The sequence below is a fragment of the Asterias amurensis genome, chromosome 4 (assembly GCF_032118995.1).
Source record: "Asterias amurensis chromosome 4, ASM3211899v1".
NCBI classification, from domain to species: Eukaryota; Metazoa; Echinodermata; class Asteroidea; order Forcipulatida; family Asteriidae; genus Asterias; species Asterias amurensis.
Window position 1 is genome coordinate 20,344,678 of NC_092651.1, and position 22,051 is coordinate 20,366,728.

General features: G+C 38.2%; 1 protein-coding gene across 2 annotated transcripts in view; it reads left to right on the forward strand.

The window, feature by feature from the left end:
• The window catches only part of LOC139935664 (chromosome-associated kinesin KIF4-like), a 39,937-nt gene extending 18,192 nt beyond the window's left edge, over positions 1–21,745 (forward strand). For both annotated transcript variants that reach the window (XM_071930172.1, XM_071930171.1), the window contains exons 8-28: positions 262–437; positions 752–816; positions 1,637–1,694; positions 2,319–2,396; positions 2,763–2,999; positions 4,201–4,389; positions 4,765–4,868; positions 6,465–6,609; positions 6,950–7,060; positions 7,222–7,305; positions 7,953–8,072; positions 8,616–8,759; positions 9,438–9,576; positions 12,161–12,240; positions 13,335–13,505; positions 14,382–14,498; positions 15,830–15,907; positions 16,438–16,551; positions 16,830–16,991; positions 17,467–17,586; positions 18,734–21,745. In XM_071930172.1, coding sequence (XP_071786273.1) covers positions 262–437; positions 752–816; positions 1,637–1,694; positions 2,319–2,396; positions 2,763–2,999; positions 4,201–4,389; positions 4,765–4,868; positions 6,465–6,609; positions 6,950–7,060; positions 7,222–7,305; positions 7,953–8,072; positions 8,616–8,759; positions 9,438–9,576; positions 12,161–12,240; positions 13,335–13,505; positions 14,382–14,498; positions 15,830–15,907; positions 16,438–16,551; positions 16,830–16,991; positions 17,467–17,586; positions 18,734–19,078 — 2,837 coding nt within the window. In that variant the 3' untranslated portion in view covers positions 19,079–21,745. The remainder of the gene's footprint in view (positions 1–261; positions 438–751; positions 817–1,636; positions 1,695–2,318; positions 2,397–2,762; positions 3,000–4,200; positions 4,390–4,764; positions 4,869–6,464; positions 6,610–6,949; positions 7,061–7,221; positions 7,306–7,952; positions 8,073–8,615; positions 8,760–9,437; positions 9,577–12,160; positions 12,241–13,334; positions 13,506–14,381; positions 14,499–15,829; positions 15,908–16,437; positions 16,552–16,829; positions 16,992–17,466; positions 17,587–18,733) is intronic.
• The last annotated feature ends 306 nt before the right edge of the window (positions 21,746–22,051 follow it).

The following is a 22,051-nucleotide window of genomic DNA, read 5'->3' on the forward strand; positions in this document are numbered from 1 at the left end:
AACTAATTAGTTACTTATAACATATCTCTGCTGGCATCGGTAATGTTTTGACCTTTTCAGGAGACAGACGCCTTTAACCCTATCTATGCTAAAATTCTAAACTAACGGGCAAGGTGACCATAGAAGTAGACTGAGAGTTACATTAAAGTCTTCATCATTGCCCTTGTACTTTTATTGAGGCAACGATTCATCAAACATCAGTGAATGCCAATAAAATAGAAATAAATTGTAACATTTCATTGTCTCCTCTTCCCATGTCAGATGCTCTCGGAGGTAACAGCCAAACGTTGATGCTGGCATGCATCAGCCCAGCAGACTCCAACATGGAGGAGACTCTAAACACCCTGAGATATGCAGACAGAGCCAGACAGATCAAGAACAAACCAATCGTCAACCGGGATCCACAGTCTGCTGAGCTGGCTAAGCTTAGGCAACAGGTGGGTCTAATTCAGAGCTTCGATTATTTTTTGTTATTTTGTGGTGTTTGTTTTGTTTGGACCTTTTGCGTTTTTGCACTCATTGATTCAGACATGAGAAGTCTGATTTTTGATATGTTTTCCCTTGAAAAAAATCAGGGAAATTGAAATTAAACATCCTGATGAAATGTTATTATTGCTCTGTATTTAACTATTTAAATTTTTACATGGCCTAAGGTATATAGCAGTTGTAAAACTTATAAGGGCACCCTCTCTAAATACATAAATGAAATAAATATTGTTGTTTTAAATGATTGCCTTGGTCTTACTTCCAGGTTCAGCAACTACAAGTGCAACTGTTGCAAGGGATGTCGATCCATGGTGGCTCAGTGCCTGCTGAGTAAGTTTTGTGAACCTCAGCCCCTTTCCCCTACCCCCCCCCCCCTTCCCTGCAGACAAATCATCCCCTGTTTACAAATTTGGCTGTCAAAGTTTTCAAAGTTAACTTACTTTGTGTCAGGACTTCTTTTTCAAACACACTCAGAATTGAGTTAAAAATTCAAGCTGTGCATGGTGTTGAAAGTGAGGAATGAACAAGCTAAGTTACAGAAGACAGTCTTGTTATAGTCTCATTTCTGGCATTGACAAACATGTGTTTTGTGTCGAGAAGGTCTTTCGTTCGGAATACATGCTTGTTTACTCAGACAATTACTTTGAGGTACAAAGTGACCTGCCGTCAACCAAACTCTTCCTAACTTAGGATCATTCTTAGGACGGGTTCAGATCCGTATCCAAATACGTAGGACGCATTGAACCCATCCTAAGTTAGGACGGGTTACTCGTCCTTACTCGAGTTAGTATTAATCTTAGCGTTTCATGAAATCGGCTGCTGGGTACAAAAGGATTTGGGTACGAAGTGACCTGGGTATGATATTTTGGGTACAAAGTGACTTTGGTACAAAGTGACTGACATTTGTTGCCTCCAATGTCTTGGTCTTGGTGGTCTTAGAGTTGTTGGGTTTCATGCAAGGTAAATTCAAACAAGACATGAACCTAAATTTAGAATTTTTGCAAATAAACTCATGCTTACACACATGGGTGTATATGGGTAAAAAACTAAAACAAATATTCTTTATCCCCGATGCAAATTTAACATATATTAAATCATGTAAACTAAATTGTCATTACCCCAATGTGTTTTTGTATGTTTTGATAAACAGAGCTATGGAAGGAACTGGTGATTTGAAAACCTTACTGGACAGGAATCGTTCTCTGGAGGTTTGAAATAATTTTTGTCTGCTCATTTAATTTTCTATTTTACAACAAACCATACAAACACTATTTCAAATTCAATTTGTAAGTGCATGCTTTTGTATTTTTTATTTGATTTGCTTAGAGCAATCGCACACCATCGGTAAACAGTATTGTCCAAAGGCCCACACTTCGTGTATCACAACTTATATATAAAATAACAAAGCTGTGAAAATTAAGGCTCAATCAGCCATCGGAGTCGGGAGAAAATAACAGGAAAACCCACCCACGTTTCGCGGTGTCATGACATGTGTTTAAAATAAATCCGTTATTCTCGATATCGAGAATTTATAATTGTTTTAATGTTTTCTCAAAAAGTAAAGCATTTCAAGGGAAGTCTTTCACCAGTACCTTCTTTAAACCCTGTAAATAATTTGTAAATCTGTGAACTTTAAAAAAAAATTCTGTTCAGAAAGTGTCCAATGGCTTTAACTGAATCAAATCCAATTTCTCTCTCAAGAGAATTGTTTCAAAAGTAGTTACTTTTAATGTATATTTCTTGATATTGGCTATAAATCAGCAGTACGTTGACAAAAAAACAACCTATTAAAAACATTTGTCTGACATTTTTAAGTTTTGTATTTTTTGCAGTCCCAGAATCAGAAGCTAACTGTGGAGCTACAGTCATCTATTGACCAGACCACACATATGTGTGAAAAGGCAATCCTGGTAGGTAGTCTAGTTCCATTCTTATATAGAAGAGTTTGCGGTAACACCATGTAATAACAATCTCTAAATGAGTTGGGGTGGTTCTGAATAGAACCGTTGGATTAACTCGACGTTTCGATCAGTATGCTCTGATCGTCTTCTGGAGAATGCTGGACTCTGATGCTGCATGCTGCTTAAGTTCCATTCTTACTGGATTTATCTCAGCTACAGAGAGTGATTGTGTTGTGTGCAGTGACATGGTCTCCCCTGATATCGCCATCATTTCTTTACACTTGAAGTTTTTTAAATGTGCTATGCTACCCATGTGAAGACTCCAACCTGGGCCCAATTTAATTTTTGTTACAATTTCTGCACTTCCATCGCCAGGCTGAAATGTCCCGAGACAAACTCAAGCAGAAGTTGGAAGAGCTGAAGGAGCAGACGGACATCAGCATCGGCGCACTCGACGTCACCGTCTCGGCGGCCGACAACGACAAGGCCTCGGAACAGCTGGACATCGTCCGTACTTTGCAGAAGAAGATCATCGAGCTGGAAATGGAGGACAAACTGTCCAACGCCCAGACGTTGTTTGATAGTAATTCAGACAAGGAGAATTCTCAGGAGGTAAGTGTAATGAAAAAACACCCAACCAGGGCCCAATTTCATAGAGCTGCTTAAGCACAAAATTTTGCTTAAGAAAAAAAATCCTTGCTTAGTAAAATCAGATTACCGGCCAAGACTCAACTCAATTGTTATGCTAAGTTAACAGCAGCTAAATACCAGTCACAAGCAATGTATACAGCATGAACTTTTGGCCAGTAACATGTGTAAAATAAGCAAGCTGTTTTCATGCTTAAGCAATTTTGTTTGCTTAAGCAGCTCTATGAAATTGGCCCAGTACAGTTCCTACCTAAAAATCTCCCAACAAGTGTATCTTGTACACCCAGACAAACCGGACAGACAGATGATGATTATTTAACCTATGGAGCAGCCAAGGGGCGCTGGCGCAAGGACCAGCTTCATACTTTTTTTTAATAACTACAAAATGTGTAGATCAATTCTGCTGATGTTTTTTAACTATTCAAAAACATCACTCTTTCATAATACAGTAGTGATTTCTGAGTGGGTAAACCAGAGGTTGACAAAATAGTGTGGGATGGCAGATTAGTCTCTGGACCCATTATAATGTGCACCAACAAATCTTATTGTGTGCACAAACACTTTGAACTAGCATGATAGTAGTGAACCAATGTGTACATTTTTAGCATGCTTCAATCTATAGACGATGTGACCCATGTTTACATTCAAACCGCCCTGTTGACAAAACACTGTATATGTCATGTCAAAAGACGGGCCAAAAGACGCGTAGTCATGGTAAGATTGCATACACTTTCTAGCTGGCTGCCAAAACACAAAGGTTTTGCCCGGCGGTATGCGCGCGAATCATGTTATGGTTTCCGGGTGACGTCGGAGGTCACACTCTATCATCTATAGAGTATGGGTCCAGGGAACATCCATATATCTGTTCAGCATGTTAGAACAAGAATTGTGCCAACCAAACACAGTTATTTACCCGTAATACAATCTGCCTTCCGATCGCGCCCAGCGGTTCCAGCATGTAAAACATTTTCACGCAGCTGCTCCGAGGGTTAAGTACACTAATAATGTAAAAAGATAACTTTTGCTGACTAACCTTAGCAAAAAGAGAACATTTACTGACCAACCGTAGTAAGAAAAAACTATATCAGACACTGTGTCATTGACTTCTTAATTCTCAAACTTTAAACTGGTATTTACATGAAGCACCTTACTGTTTGTATTCAAGACTGATGCGAGTGCTGAGTCACCTGAGGGGTCGTCTTCCCCCATCGATGCCACCAAGCATACACTACGCCAAGCTCAGCTGGGTAGGGAGCTCCAAGAACTCAATAAAGCTCTAGCCATGAAGCAGGAATTAGCTCAGACCATGGGACAGAATGATGAGAAGATGACCGTCATGAAGATGCACTATGAGGTGAGGTTTTTTTTGGTCATCTGTAAAATTATGAATTTGTTGTTTTATCTGTGATTTTATGTGTCATGTCAGTACAGGTTTTTTTTTATATTTTTTTTTATGCGAGTTCGCCCCAAACAAGGCTAAAAGTCAAAAGGGATATGGTTAAAATAACCAAAAAGTAAATGGCCTGATGTTTCGCCCCTGGTAGAGTCTTTCTCAACAGCTTTCTCAAGAAGCCTCCCAGAAAGACTCTGCTAGGATTGATATGTCAGGCCATGTAATATTTTGTGCAAAATCAAAGAGGTCCTACTATCGAATAAAAAAGAGGATTGAGCAGTCATCTTTTCAAGAAAAATTAGTACTAATAACACACATCTTTGGTCTTTTCACCAGAACACCATGAGAGATCTAGAGAATGAGATTGCAACCCTTCAGAAGGAGAGAGAAGGACTGTCATCAGCCCTTCAGGTAGCAAAAACAAACACAACCAGCAACAAGTAAGAAAAGATAAATACTGAGTGGGTAAGGTTTGCGGTGACACTATGTAAAATAAAATGATCACAACGTCGAGCAGAAATCTGCTCTTTTCATAGCCTCAACTTCTCACAACAGTGATTTCTTACATGGTGTCACCACAAATCTTTCTTCTTTTTTTACTTACTTAAAGGCAGTAGACACTATTGGTAAATGTCAAAGACTAGCCTTCACAGTTGGTGTATCTCAACATATGCATAACATAACAAAACTGTGAAAATTTGAGCTCAATAGGTCATCGAAGTTGCGAGATAATAATGAAAGAAAAATAACTCTTGTCTCACAGAGTTGTATGCGTTTAGATAGTTGATTTCGATACCTCAAGTTATAAATGTGAGGTCTCGAAATCAAATTCGTGGAAAATTACTTCTTTCTCAAAAACTATGGCACTTCAGAGGGAGCTGTTTATCACAATGTTTTATACCATCAACCTCTCCCCATTACTCGTCACCGAGAAAGGTTTTATGCCAATAATTATTTTGAGTAATTACCAATAGTGTCCACTGGCTTTAGGTGAGTTGTCAGTGCAAAACAAATAAAGTATATCGATATTGTTATTGACCCCATGTACAACACTGAATGCACCTCAGAATAATGCTGGTCTTTTTCCACCATTTTGGGCCCCAGTTCCTTTGCAGGCCTTCAATTTTGTTCTTGAAGGGACACATCACCTTTTCTCCTAGTAAGGGGCACTATTATGAGGAAGATGTAAATCTGTATTGTAACTTTGCAAGTAGGGACTGAAAACCCAATCCACATGGTACCGGGGGGATTCCAACTGAGTACGTAGAGGTGGAAGGTTAGGAAAGCTACCACTACGCCAACCTGACCAAATAATTCATACTTTTGTTGATGTAGAGCTTATTATAAATGGATTGCACTTGGCATCATTGACCACCATCGTTGATGGAAAAACAATGGAAAAGTGCTCTCAGTCAGTGCTAGCCTTTTATGCATAGGCATTCGGCAATGAGGGAGGCCATTGCAAAGGGTCTCCAGGCCTGTATGCTTCGTTTTTGAAAGCACACGGTCTCCATTGCATGTTTTCCTTGGTAGAGGGCACCCTATGAGGAACTTTTAAACTTTTTTTTACTAGAACATTTCAAGGGCACCAAGGAGATGACTAAGCTTGGGCAATATCACGATATTATCGAATATCGTGATACTAATTTGGAAATGATTTTGATATCGGATCGATTTGGTTTTAATCGAAATATCGATACATCGCGATATCGATTAAGTATCGCAATGTATTTCCTAGCTGAGACATCTTGCACCCCATAGGTTTGGAGTAGAACCAGAAGAATAGGTCATTAGAACACCTCTCTTATGCTATGACTGTCTCTTCTTCAACTTTCACTGGGAGTTTGTAATAAATCACGATTATATCGAATATCGCGATATATTGTCGACGATATATCGTGAATAAAATAAATCGATATCGCCCAAGCTTAGCAATGACCAGCGAAAGGGAGGCAATCGCGTGAAGTATCAGGCGTGGGTCTCTAGACAGCTTTCACAAGAGTTTGATGTTTATTTTTTATATATTTTTTTTGCAGAGTGAGTGAGCAGCGCCGTGTGCGACTCCAGGAGTTGTCGACAGAGATCAGTAAACTAAAGAAGAAACTCGGAGAGCAATCCAAGCTGGTGAAGCTGAAGGAGAGGAGCGATCAGACATGCACCAAACTCAACACAGATATCCTGGTAAGAAACAGGTGGTTCATTCAATGTGTCGTTTTTTTTGTTATCGCTTGAGGGCGCTCTCAAACATATTTGTATCCTTCCGGGTGTATATTTATTCATACCAAAATAAATATTGAAGAACTGGAATACGTAGCAACAAAGCGGACATGATAAGAGAATGCGAAGTAAACCTGTAATGAGCTAATTCCTTCTGTTTTTTAAAGGCAAAGGCACCACGGTATTTTTGCCTTGAGAAAAGGACACCAAGGCAATGACCAGGTGCCTTGGAGGCAATCGCCTTTGTTGCCTCCGTGAAGTATCAAACCTGATGCTCTTCTGTTTTTCCTTGCCCTGTTTGTAGTCGATGAAGCAAGCCAGAGTACGTCTAATGAGACAACTTAAGGAGGAAGGAGAGAAGTTCAGACAATGGAAGGCACAGAAGGACAAGGAGGTACTTCAGCTCAAAGCTAAGGTCAGTCTCTTTGATATAATACTGTAAGTTCCCAGCCGGAATTTGGTACCGGAGTTGTTCTTCTCTCCTGCCAATATTTTCTACCTATCTATGAATTTTGGTAAAATCTCTCAGCTTTATGTTCTTTTAAATTTTAACTGTTTCGTGGTGTCTCTCCACAGGATCGGAAGCGCCAGTGTGAGTTCAGCAAGATGACTCAAAAACATGAGAAACATGAGAATGTGTTACGAAGGAAGATGGAGGAGGTAAAGAAACTTATTGGGCTGTAGTTTTAGACAGAGGCCTGTCTGGGTGTCTTTTTGCATGCATTATATTTTTGTCCTCCAGGGGCCATACTACAAACAGAAGCCACAGCTTCAAGAAGATGCCTCCATACTTGTTTTGGTGTTTTGTGTTTTAAAAGCTGGTCACCTTGCTTCAACCTTTTAGTGCGTGGGTTATTTTTAAGTATGTATGAATCCCATGCATTTTAGGCTGAAAAGTACTACATTTTTTAAAGGTGCAATTAGACATTCTAGAAACAATGACTGCAGTCAAACTTTATTCTCAATAAATGAATAAAGCGCTCTTGAACTTTTACTAAAAGGTCACTAAAAGGGGTCACATGGTTTATATAAAGGGCTCTTTAATCAGCCCTACCAATACACTGTCCGTAAATTGGTCTGATTTGATCGGTCAATAATGTTAATATGTCTTCAACATGTAAAAAGTCCTAAAAGTAAACAATTTGACAACTTCTTTTTGAATATGAGCGAGCTCTGACACAGTTTCCCAGATCGTTGTTGTTAGAAAAAATAATATTATCTATTTTAGAATAACAACAAAAAAACCTGCTTGCCCGGACCATTTTTAAACAATAGCAAAAAACTTTGATTTGATTCTTTTGATATAGGCTGCTAATGCCAATAAACGGCTGAAGGAGGCTCTTGATAAACAGAAGGTTGTACGACAGAAGCAGACATCTGACAAGGCAAAGGAGAAGAACATGGTTGGAGTGGCCAAGAGAATTAAGGTAAACTATCAGTCATTGATTTGTCATTGATGTTTCAGTTGATGGAGCTTGTCACATTATATAAAAAAAATCAATTACTGACTAAAGAATAACTTTTTTTTTTAAACACGGCACCCAGTGTTATTTTCTCAAGTCAAGTCAAGTTGCGAGTCAAGCCAAGTCACGTAATGTCCAGAAACAAGCGGGTGTGTGTTCCGGGACTTCAAGGGGTTTATGTTTAGAAACTTTTCTGTTGTGGAGGGGATTTTCTCTTCCATTTATCGGGCATGGTATACTATGCCTTACCTTGATTTGACATCTATCTGATGCAGACATGATATTCCTCCTACTTTAGTCTATTTTCTGATTTTCATTCCTTGTAAAAATTTGAAAAATTGTGATTAAATAGCTTGAAATATCTATTGGGGCCTACACGGTATATGTACATGTCGATCAGTCCGTGTACTTGATAAAATATTCCTACTTTTTTCCTTATAGTTTGAGACTTTTGGCAATGTATATAATAGTGTTCTGATTGTTTCCTATTTTATTCCTGGTGTTTAGAGCTGGCTTGACCATGAGCTTGAGGTGATGGTGAGCGTCAATGAAGCCAAACGCCACCTTGGATCTCTCCTTGCGGACCGCAAGACGCTGTCTCAACAGCTTCATCAACTCCAACAGGAGACTGAAGATCAGCCCCCTCAAAAGGTGACACATGGAAGAGAACATTTTCTCTTTACGATGTGGTGTTTAATTTTACTCCCTTGATTAAAAACAAGGGTCACTGAATAACGAAGGCCCCGTCCAGAAATAACAGATTATGATAGTGTCTAAAAGTCAACTTCATACAATTGCTTCTGTTGAATTTTAAAATTAATAGAACTGTTAAAAGTTATTTTTAATTTGAAAGATTACTGTGAATTGCGACACAGTGATTTGCATCCAAAATGAATGTCATACAGAATTTGTGCATGTTGATCCTATTCACTTCATCTCAGTAAAAAGCGTTGCTGTTATTAAATAAGGGACAAGATTTTTTCAGCCTTTTTTCTGAAGTCAGACTTTTTTTGTCTCCCTGGCGAAGAAAACCAGCTGTTATTTTGTCAACATACAAACAAAATCTTGCTCTTTAATCTACATCTCTAGTGCTTAGAACACTGTTCTTAAAAAGTAATCAAACTGGGTTTTTTTCAGTAATGACTCTCAACCTTGGTTATAGTGTAGTGCAAATTTTAGTCTATGTTGCGTTTATATGCTTACCATAATTTGTATGTGCAATTTGACTGCCAGAAGAGGGGTCTTTTGGGAAGAGAGGTCAGTACAGTTGGCAATAAAGCCTCTTGATTGTTTTTAACTTAATGACTTTATCTTGTTTATTACCATTAGAAACTTGCCACCCCGACCAAGGCAGTGGACGTCCATGACCGCGACATTACGCAGCGCATTAAAGATCTGGAGATGGAGCGAGAAATGCGTAATGTCCAGATCTCTGACCTCCAGCAGAAGATCGTGGACGCAGACCAAGGTAGGATTCATTTGATTATTTTCATTCAGCCTTTGCATGCTTGGCATTCTCTGTCCGCTACATGCTCAGTGTGGTGTAGGTCTGGAGCTTCATAGGGGGTCTCTGTTAGCATGGCTTGGTGTTAGACAGAGGGGACTCTTGCTGGCTTTAGACACTAGACCAGGGTCCAAAAAGCTGCTTAAGCACAGAAATTAGCAAAGCACAGAACAAGTACGCTAACTAGATACAGGTTACCAGCAAGTACAAGTACCATAGGTGTGTTTTGGTTGTCGTAACCAAAGACTGTTTCAGATGAATTGGCCAAACGACCAAAAGAGTTTTTGGTTACGACTGCCAAAACATGTCTCATGTACCACCTGTGACTGGTGTTGTGCCCAAAATTTGCTAAGCAGAAATTTGTTCATAAAGTCTTACCCTATTTAGAATTTGGACCCTTGGAACCCTGTTTCATCTTTTAACTCTTTGCCCATCATATGTGTCCATGTTTATTGTGGATTTTTAATGGTATCGGGTCTGTGTGACTTTTCTGAATTTTTCCTGCTTGCATGATTGGATACTCGTTTGACTTAAAACTTCTTTGAAGATCTTTTGTCAAACATCTTGTTTGTCATTTGTAGTGTTGTAGAAATCCTGTAAATCTGAGACCAAGTAGAGACCACTATATCCAGTAGAGTTTAATGCAGTCTAACTTAATGCAGTAACAACCGGTGGAAGTGCCAATAGCAAAATATTAAAAAATATCTTCTTGGGACGGAATGTGTGGTGATCATAGGTTCTACATTCAATGTACTCGTTTGTGGAAGTGCCAATAGCAAAATATTAAAAAATATCTTCTTGGGACGGAATGTGTGGTGATCATAGGTTCTTCATTCAATGTACTCGTTTGTGGAAGTGCCAATAGCAAAATATAAAAAAATATCTTCTTGGGACGGAATCTGTGGTGATCATAGGTTCTACATTCAATGTACTCGTTTGTGGAAGTGCCAATAGCAAAATATAAAAAAATATCTTCTTGGGACGGAATCTGTGGTGATCATAGGTTCTTCATTCAATGTACTCGTTTGTTAGAATTTAGGCCGCATCAGTCAAATCAGAACGGTATAAGAGCGCCTAAAGTGCTATTCACACAACAGCTATTTAACTAGGGTCCCTTGCCTAATTTTTGCATGGTTGTAAAAAAAGTGTTTGCCAAGATTTTGCTAGAGAACTTGGGAGGTAGAACAAATTGTTGTTCTTTTTAGAACATTTTACAACCATGCTACAATTTAGCAAGAACCCTTGCTAAATTGCTCTCGTGTGAAAGGAGCTAAAGACACAAAATCTGCTTGCTGCTTTGGACAAAATGTGTTCGTTTAGGGATCAAACCTTAGGCAAATCTTAAAAACCACTGCTGCTTACCCAGGGACTAGAGATTTTGGCATTGTAGCTGCTCTTCATCCAAGCACAGTACTTAAATACTGGGTGAGAACACACACATTTAATATCTCTTGTTGCTTTTGCTATGCTTGAGAACACCGGTCTAGTGACTAGACCGGTGTAACCGGTCATTGTTTTTTGTTTTTTTATTTTGCTTGCAAGCTACTTTCTTTTATTTTGATTACTATTTTGTTTTCTGCTTACGTAACTTTGTATATTTAATTTACTGTTGAAAAGCTGTCATTTAATGTTATCTTTTTAACATTATGTATGAGTTGTGCTTTCATGAAACTTTTATTGAAGGAATGCTAAACATTGGTTTAATTTCTTGTTTACATCAGCCTACACCTATTGGTTGACACTTTTTTCTGTCAATCTGTTTGTGTTTGTGTGTTCGTTGGGGTGGGGGGGGAGGCAAAATTATAGGCTTTTTCTTTTCAGGGTTGACTACATAAGTATGATCGGGAGAGTCACGAGTGTTTAATGTAGCTGTGAATTAGAGTGAAACATTTTAATGAAACTCTCACAAGTTATTTTGAAAACAGAATTCTTAAATCATGATCTTGAAATGGGTTAAGAACGAACATCTGTTTTGAAAAATCAATTTGATAATGATTTTGATTTATAACATGTGACAAGCTCTCTTCTAACAATCAATCAAATGTTTTTCATTTTCGTTCATTTAGCTTGCAACTTTTTATTCATTTAGTTTGAGCCTTCATCACTAGACCGATCTATTAGGCCCCGCCCAGGGCGCATGTGTGAGGAAGAACACGTGAGCCTTCTGCACAACTCTGCCGCGCGTGCAAAGCATACGCACACGCGTGTCAGACTTTATTTGTCAGACTTTTGGTTGCACAATGGGTTGTGATTGGTCAATACGCAATGGGGCAGAGCGTAATGGTTCGGTCTATTATTTTACTTTAGCACTACAAGTATAGGCCTACACTACACTTCCCATTGCATTCGCACTCTTTGATTCATTTTGCACTTTAAAAATATAAAAGTACAGCAAAAAAAGATTAAACTATCTATTTAGGAACATTACAAATTTTACCAATTATCAGATCTTATGTGTTACATTTCTTCATTTGAAAAGAGTATGAAACAAACGTTGATTTGAATTGAGTTGAGATGATTTTTAATTGTTGTTGTTAATTTCTTTTAGAGGAGAAAGGGAAATCTCGGTGGACAGAAATAACCAGTATGGTGGAGGCTAAATGTGGCCTTAAATGGCTGCTGGAGACGGTAAGTCAACAGTTACTGTTCTATTTGCAGGCCTCAAAACTACCCACGGCACACACAGCAATTGCCGCGGTGCCCTGTGCTTTTGCTGCAGTGCCCTTTGCAAAGTTTTAATACAAACTAAAGAACTATATCATAGAGATGCCCCTTTCCAGAGAGAAATTGCTGTGCCCATTCAAGAGGGAAGTTTAAAAGCCCGGTCCCACTGCAGTGATAACGAGACTGATAACGACGCCAAGAGAACGCTGATCTATTGGTTGAATGAGCGTGTGCGTCTTCTGCGTGGAGCAATTCAACCAATAGAACGCGTTCTCTTCGCGTCGTGATCGTTCTCGTTATCGTTGCAGTGGGACCAGGCCTTAAGGCCTGTATTTGCTTTGCAAATTGTGAGCTTTACACGAGGCTCAATTATTTGCTGGAAAATCGTCGAGAGGGCAGGGCTTGTTTGTAGCTCAAGTTATTTACTAGACCAGAATTTCTTTTACTAGACCGGTTTCAAAATGAGAAAAAACCTTGCTGACATAGTATTCAGCGTGAATTCAGCTGTTTTCTTTTGAATAAATACTAAGACACTTAAGAGAAGATTTATCTTGTTTGCCTTTCATATTAAGTATACTTCGTTACTCAACAGAATTGAAAGGTATTTATCAGACCCAAACTCAACATTTGAGCATAATTTGTTTTATTACTCTAAAGTGAGGTGCTGTTATTCAATCGAAAAACAAGTCAATAACAAGCAGAGCATACTGAATGAAGTCACAATTCAAGTTCTTCTCAGAACCACAACTTCTCCAAAAAGAGATTTTATTCACCTGTAAGCTAGTATTTGATTGTACCTCTTAGTTTTATTGTATAATAATGCATCTACATTAATATAGGCATAAAACAATCAAACAAAACAAAACAAACAACCAAGAATGTATAATTTTCATTATTATCTCACAGGTTTTTTATTTTGTGCATATGTTGAGATACACCAAGTGAAAAGACTGGTCTTTGACAACTACCAATAGTGTCCAGTGTCTTAAAGCCATGTTAAAGTTTTCAAATCTTGCTTATGTAACAATCGTCTGATATTCAATACCTGTTTCTTCCAGTGCGTTGCTGCCAAGGCTAAAGCAAATACCACACAGAGTGACTTGGAGGAACTGAAGTACAGCCACACTGAGCTTGAGAAGGAATCAGAGACTCTACAAGAAACGATCTTAGAGCTGAAAGCTGACCATGAGAAACAGAAAACTGTGATGCAGAGATCTCACGAAGACAAGGTAAGAGATACTCACAGTCTTTGTCTATTTGATTCTCACAACTTTTAATTTGTTTGATTTCAGTTTGTTGCATTTAATGGCACTGGACACTTTGGAACTTGCTCAAAATATATTTGGGAGAAAGTTTGGTAACAAGTAATGGAGATCAAGCTGTTGATAGAATAAGACACTGCTAAAACAGACTCCATCTGAAGTATTGTAGTTTTTGAGAAAGAGGTAACTTCTCACCAAAATACTTGAGTCTGAAAAAAGACTACAGGCCTGAAGACTTTCTCAGGCGTCTGAAAGCCCCAAATTTGTGTAACAAATTAGTTTTTTGCAAAAAATAGTTAATGGCCTGACGTTTCGACCCTAGCAGAGTCTTTCTCGAAGGCTAAATTAGTTTTTTCTTTAAATATTTCCTTACAACTTTCGATAACCAATTGAACCCAAATTTTCACAGATTTGCTTTTTTATGCATGGATACACCAAGTGAGAATAATGGTCTTTGACAATTACCAAACGTGCCCCATGCATTTAAGTCCTTTTTCTCACTGTATCTCTTATTCCTGAGCAAGGAGTTTTTTTACCCCACGGTTAACCGGTGCACTTTCACAATGTCCCGCCTAGGTTCCTATTATTCTACAAGGGTCTGATTGCTCACTTGAAGAATACTCTGGGGTTTTACTGGTATCCCCTGCTCTATCCCCTGCTGAATACACCCATGGTTATGCCCATTTTCGCATGATTAGAATTTTAAAAGATTTGATTTTACAGCAAAACATAGTCTTTGATAGGTTGATTTCTCGTTTTCGGTGCATATAAGATATAATATAGTCAGTTTGGAAGTTCTCTCCTGTTGTTGCAAGTAAATTTATGTTATTTCATGCATTCCAGGTGCTGTATCTCCTGACTCAGCTGTCGCAGGCAAAGAGTCAAAGTCAGCCAAGTACTCCAATTAAACCCTCTCTGAAAGATGCAGATGACCAGCTGGTCAAGAGAATCAGGTTTCAGGTGAGTGAGAGAAACTCAACAAAATGTTTATCTGTTCTTGGCCCAATATCTGCGATATCAACACTCGGGGTTTGCCTCATGCAGCAGCTGGCTCATTTGGCCAATCGGGCATTTTTGTGTTAACCTACTTTTTTTTTATTCTCACTTAAAGCCATTGGACACTTTCGGTAAACAGTATTGTCCAAGGCCCACACTTCGTGTATCACAACTTATATATAAAGTAACAAACCTGTGAAAATTTAGGCTCAATCGGTCATCGGAGTCAGGAGAAAATAACTGGAAAACCCACCCTTGTTTCCGCACTTTTCGCCGTGTCATGACATGTGTTTAAAATAAATCCGTAATTCTCGTTATCGAGAATTGCTCATTGTTTTAATGTTTTCTCAAAAAGTAAAGCATTTCATGGAATAATATTTCAAGAAAAGTCTTTCACCATGACCTTCTGCTAACCCTGTAAGTTATTTGTAAATCTGTGATTTTTTTATTTTTTTTTTTCTGTTCCGAAAGTGTATAATGGCTTTAATGCGGCCAAACCAGGCAAGTTGGACTTGCCCTGCAGAGATGTCAATGTGATTTGTACCATCAGCTGAAATTCTCATCAACACTTCTTCATTCCTTTTAATTCAAATCAAATCATCATTTATTTTATTTTTTAATAGTGAAAAAAGTAAAATAAATTTAGAACAATAGTTGAAGTCAAAGACAATCCAGTACTGGTAGAGACAAATAATAAATGGGGGGGGGAAATGAATAATAAAATAAAAAAATAATTTAATGTGATTCGAATACAGAGCAAACCAATGAGGGGGTATTTACAGAGGCCAATAAGGCTCGTTATGAAATTCCCATTGACAAATACAAAAATGAAATAAATTACAGTAAATATGAAAGCAACAAACAAAAATTTAAATTTTAACTCAAAGAGGAGTACCTTGAACGAAAGTAATCAAATAGTAAAAAAAACCTAAAATGAAGGTGGGCATAGATGACTAGAAGGAGAACCATTTCAAATGAAATACACTTGGCAATTGTGAGATCAGGGGTGGATTTCACAAAGCGTTAAGATTAGTCCTATCTCGAGTTAAGACGAGTAACTCGTCCTAACTCAGGACTAGCCATACGATTTTCATATCTCCTAGGACTAGTCCTAACTCTTTGTGAAATCGAACCCCTGTACCCAGAAAGTGTATCACAAGATAAGACAATAACTGTCTGATCTTTATGTTGGTTATGGACGCTTTTCACCAGAAGTGGTTTTTATGTCTGATTTCTATCTCCATGGTATGAGTATGTTTCCATGTTGTAACTCTGTTGCTTTATATTTTGTACAGGATGACCAGATTAGAGAGTTGAGCACACTGCATGAGCAGCTTCAGGAGACAGTGGATGAGAATGATCAACTACACAAGGTGAACTTTCAAAAACAAAATGTTGAATGGCACAGACTAAGGCGATATTGACAAAAATAGGGAGACCACTATTTAACACAGGGCTATATAGCTCAGTAAAGTAGAGTGCTGGCATGTTAATCTGGAGGTTGCAGGTTTAATTCTTACTCCAGTCATTTTTTCTTTATTTAAAAAAACATACGGTTCTTAAATCTGGTTCTAGGGAGTCTTTGGCGTGCAAGACAAGTTTAAATTGAACAATAAACTTTGCAGCCGACGCTCAACTGTCTCTAGCTACAACTCTGCTGTATCCCAACCAGAGTTTATAATATTATAAATAATGTTTTTTGTCTACCTCCATGTACAAATTGCAACCATCCTTCATTTGGTTTTTCTTCTATCGGCAAAGCTCACACTTTTTAAGATATGTCTTGTATAGTTGCATTATTGAATATATTGATTTTGTAACAATTTAATCCAGGATTAAAACTATGGGGCTCTACAAACTATTGCATAAATTTCAGTTTATAACTTTGTATTTTGCTCCACAGCAATTGACACTGATGAGCTACTCTGGGCGTAAACAGTCCCTGATGCCCGCCATCCGGTCCCCTGAAACCTCCCCTGAGGGAACACCAGTGCTTAAGAAGAGAACAGCCAGACAGGTACCAGACTAATTAATGACTCACTTCACTGAGGCCGTATCCGAAGCAGCGACTTCGGCTACAGCTACGGCTAGATCGTGCGCGTCTGCCTATTCTTCAACACTGGCAGACGCGCTAATCTAGCCGTAGCTCTAGCCAAAGTGACGAAGCGGCTACAGCTACAGCTGTTGTTAACGGTGTTCAAAAGGATGTTGAGATCCAGTCGTAAATTTTGATTATATATATTTAAAAAAATGATAACGAATTGGATCCTCTCTTCTTTTTTATTAACTCAACAGAGAAACATTCCGAGGTACACAGTTCAGGAATATTTTCATTCCGAATCTGAGAGTGATTTTGATAACTCGAGGGACTCAGATTGGCACCTGACACCGCATGTCAAGGCATTACGAGGGCCACGCCCCATAATCACAGGAAGCAAAAAGGTCTCTCTAGAAAAGGTGAGAATTTATCCCACAATCCCTGTTCAGATTGTTGATTTGTTTAACAAAAGCTTGCTATAAGCACAGAATTGTATTGCTTAACAGAAACAGGTTACCAGCTAAAATCACATTAGGTTGCATTGTTGTAACTGGTGCCCCACTCAATTTTTGCCAAGCCAAAACATTTGCTGAGCAGTATTTTCTGCTTAACAGCTTTTTGAAATTGGGCCCAGGTCAATCTGTAATGTGCATTTGCTCTGAACTATACGTTTGTGAACCACGGAAAGTTACCTGGTAAGTCTGCTGCCTCCCCTTAGCGTTCCAAAGTCTTTTTTAGATAGTTTCAACATGTTGTAAATTGGTCATCCTTACGGGCAATTTTGCTCGGTTAGTAAACAGCGTGGCTGAAAGCCAAAATGCAATTTGCCCGCAAAGATGTTGTCTACTGCAATGTAACAGTTTGAATTTTAGTCATTTATGTTTCCTATCATAGGTTGGGTGTGGATGCAAAGGTTTCTGCAAGTCTCGTCTCTGCAGCTGCAAAAAGAGTGGGATTGCGTGCTCTGAGAGCTGCAAATGTGAATCGGTGAAATGCCAAAACAAGGGGGATATGGTAAGATGAAGTTTATGACTGTTTCAGTGCCAGATTTTTTTGGCATCTTGAACCTACAACACCCGACTTTTTTTTTTTTTTTTTTTTTTTAATTCCCATTTACAAAAAATAAATCTTGCTGATTTCGCTGTTTCCTTGGTACATCCCAAAGTCAATAGCATTTCTTGAGTGATAATACCCTCTTGTGATAACATGTACATTTTGGGTCGTTTATGTACATATTATGACATATTTCGAGTACAAAAATAGATCGCGATCTATGTACGATAATGGTACTTTCAAAATACATAAAATATACCTTACTTGTTTGACCTTGGCACTGAAAGAACAAACTTTTGGCATGCCCATGTTCTTTCATTTCAATCGATCATAAAGAATAAACCAATGAAGTTCTGTTGATACAAAATCCAGGCAAGATTTTTATCAGAAACAACGTACCTAGTATAAAACTTTAACCAGGGGTTTTGAAGCAATTAGAGTAGCGGGCATATGACAAGAAAATTAGCAGCACAGCTTTTGGAAAACTTAGCATTTTGTTTTTAAGAAATCTGCACCACTCAGCTTTGTAGAGCATGCCTTCCTTGCCTTCTCTCCATTGAGTTCTTTGCTAGTACAGTGACTAAAGCCTGGTTCATGCGAATGCGAAGTGAATTTGACGTCACAACCCTCCTTTCGCAGCGATATTCGCAAGTGAGTTGAGCAGAGTTGAACTGCTGCGAATTTTCTCGTTGCGAATTTGTGACATCAACATTCGAATCGCATTCGCATTCGCAGGAAGTATGAACCGGGCTTAAGTTGGCTTTTCTGAGAGCCCTTGGCTTCACAAGGAATTAATCATTTTAACTATTTATTGTCTTGTCCCTTTGTTTTGTCTCCTTGTTTGTGGATTGTCTGTCTGGGCTGTTTTCTACAAACCTTAATCTGTCAGCCTCATGCTTACTTTATATTTGATTTTCATAGATTAAGTATTTTCCCTCCATCCTCTGTGCTTATTATTTTGCTTCTATGTAACATTTTGTATATGTTATATTTTGAGAAGAGTAGAATGAAATAAATGTTGGCTTTAATTGAAATGAATAAATGAAGTGAAATGAAATTTACTTGATGACGAATTACCTAATTAATTTTCCTCTCACTGTTTTATCAGGACGCAAGCGACACAGTCACCAGTACGTCCAGCGTCTTAATGAACACGACCATCGTCATATCAGATAACGAGGACTCCACTATTGTCTCAAAGAAGTCGTCCAAGCCACCCAGCCGAGTTCTCTCCATACTCAGCGATAACCTCTCAACATCAAGCAGCGACGAGTTTGAGATCAAACCCAGATTCAATAGAAGCAAGCAAACCAATCCTTTCCTTGGAGCCATTGGGAAGAGGGGTCCCTCATCGTCAGTTGACGTAGAGAACACGGGGCTTGTGAGACGGAAGCGGAAGCTTCTGAGTTCGTCTACGAGCGGCTCGTTCTTTAAGCCGCTCACTGATAGCTGACTTATCGGTTCAATTTTTTACCTTGTTGATGGTAATAGCATGACTGAGCCACTGTATAAATCAGATACGAATATCTTTGTGTGACCGAAAAGATTCAGAAGAAGCTTAGATGTTTCATTTGGTCTGAGATCATTAAAGGCACTGGACACCTTAAGTAATTGTCAAAGACCATTATCCTCACTCAGTGTATCCCAACATATGCATAAAGTAACAAATCTGTGAAAATTTGGGCTCCATTGGTCATCATAGTTGCAAGAAAATAATGAAAGAAAAACACACTTGTTGCACAAATACTTTCAGATGCCTGAGAAAGGCTTTAGGCCTGAAGTTTTTCCCAGATTCAAATATTGTAGTGAGAATTTACCTATTTTGCAAAAACTACATTGCTTCAGTAGAGAGTCATTTCTCACAATGTTTATACTAATACTACAGCTCTCTGTTGCTCATTACCTAGTCAATTTTAATGCTGATAAATATTTTGAGTAATTACCAAACGGGTCCAGTGCCTTTAAGAAGATCAGAATCAAATTGATTGTGGTTTGCTATGGTTTTGTTAAGCGATATTTGGGCTTCTAGAAAGTGACCAAAGTCCCACCTTGATGTAATAATTGAGTCGGGAGTTAATGAATTATTTTGGTTTGTGACCCAAAGTCCCGCTGAAAATAACCCAGAGGTATAGCTACTCGGCTCCATCTTATAATTTGCCAACCTTGAAAAGATTGTGAGTTTGTAAATAAGAATTTTGAAATAATTTTTAGAGTGTGGATTTGGGAGCTAGATTACTAATGGTAAACACAGTTTGTGATTACATATATTGGGTTAAATCCAATCCTGGAATTAGGAAGGCCATGGTCTGTTGCTCTGGATTTGGGCAGAGTGTCTTTCCTTCAAAAATTTCCCATAGATTTTATTAAGATCCAACAGAAGTGCTCTTTGTTATTTGCAAAGGGCCTTGCCCTTTAAAGGTACTTGACACTATTGGTAATTACTCAAAATAATTATTAGCATCAAACCTTACTTGGTACAAGCAATGGAGAGCCGTTGATAGTATACAACATTTTGAGAAACGGCTCCCTCTGAAGTATTAAAGTAGTTTTCGAGAAAGAAGTAATTTTCCACGAATTTGATTTTGAGACCTCAGAATTAGATTTTTAGGTCCCAAAATCAATCATACTAATGGAAGAAAGGGGGCACATCTTAAAACTTGTCCAGCTTTTACTTTCATAATTATTGGATTCATGTGGAAATTATGACACAAAATGTCAACTTTCACATATGACCAGTGGAGTGTCTTGCCTGCCAGAAAAACCAAAGAATGTACAAGGTCACACCTATGTTAAACAAAGGTCACATGGTCTATATATTCATATTAAGAATGTAACGATTCGCTAATCCCACAATGGAGAAGGAACCCTACAAGTTTTGCGCGCATTTTAAACATCGTTGGAAGCCATGGGGTTCCAGCTTTTTCCACACCTGGGCTTGGGTTTTAGCTTCGGGCTACCAGTTTTATGTTGGAACACTGGGCAAAATTTATACTCCAAATTTACGACGGAGCTGGATGCAAAGCTGAGGTTTTTGGAATAAAGTCCTAAATTACACTTGTAAGCCTATTTGACAGCATGAAAAAACTAGCGTGAGGTGGGAGACTTGCAAGTTTTGCCCTCAAGTTTTCTTAAAGACTCTATTAGTCATTTGAAAATGAGTGGATCACAAAACTGAATTTGACCTTGTTGTCCCTAGTTATTAAACGTCAAAGTATCGCCATATTTGCACAGTGTATATTATGTTAATCGTGAGTGCAAATTGAATTAATAAGCATTATAGATGATGTAATTTGGATACATGTATACACAATTTAAAAACTTTTGCCGCCATTTACCTTTCGTACTTCATGTAAATAGTAAATTTAACTTGAGGCAGCAGCGTTGGTTGAAGGGAAATTATTTGTTTGTGTTTTAACAAATAAATTCTGTATAAAATGCTTGGTATACAATTATTTCGGGAAACTGCTTGTACATAGGACAACCAAAAGGCTATTGGATGGAATAGGGAGTATTATATATTATGGAATGCGAACGGTGTATAGAGAGAAGATTTAGCGATGAGGGTGTGTTTATTGTAAATACATTATACAATAGACCTTTTCGCAAATACCGGGGCGCGCGCGTAAAGCTTGGAATTAGATGCATTGTGGTCTAGCTGGTAGCAAAATTTGATTCATATATATCCCACAATGCACCTCATTCAACAGTCTGCGCTTGCGCATTGGTATTTGCGATAAGGTCTATATTAAGCCGTGTGTTTGACATAATAATTTTTGCTATCACCAATTATTAATGCAGCAATAATTGGACTGATATTTTGCGTAATGGCAATAATAACGCTAATAAAAAAATGTGCCTTACAAAACCAATGTTGGTGGTGTTGTGTGATTTTGTTTGTCGTCAGAAAGTTTGGTTTTTATGTGCTATGTTTATAAAGAAAACCGGAGAATGCATTTTTTAACAAATAAGAAATGTAATGTTGAATGGTAAATCTGATTCATACTGTTAGTAAGGTCCTTAAAGGCAGTGGACACTTGGTAATTGTCAAAGACTAGTCTTCACAGTTGGCGCATCTCAACATATGCATAAAATAACAAACTTGTGAAAATTTGAGCTCAATCGGTCGTCGAAGTTGCGAGATAATAATGAAAGAAAAAAACACCCTTGTCACAAGAAGTTGTGTGCTTTCAGATGCTTGATTTTGAGACCTCAAATTCTAAATCTGAGGTCTCGAAATCAAATTCGTGGAAAATTACTTATTTCTCGAAAACTACCTTTCTACAGAGGGAGCCATTTCTCCCAATGTTTTGTACCATCAACCTCTCCCCATTACTTATAATCAAGAAAAGTTTTATGCTAACAATTATTTTGAGTAATTACCAATAGTGTCCACTGCCTTTAATGCATTTCATAAAGCTGGTTTTTA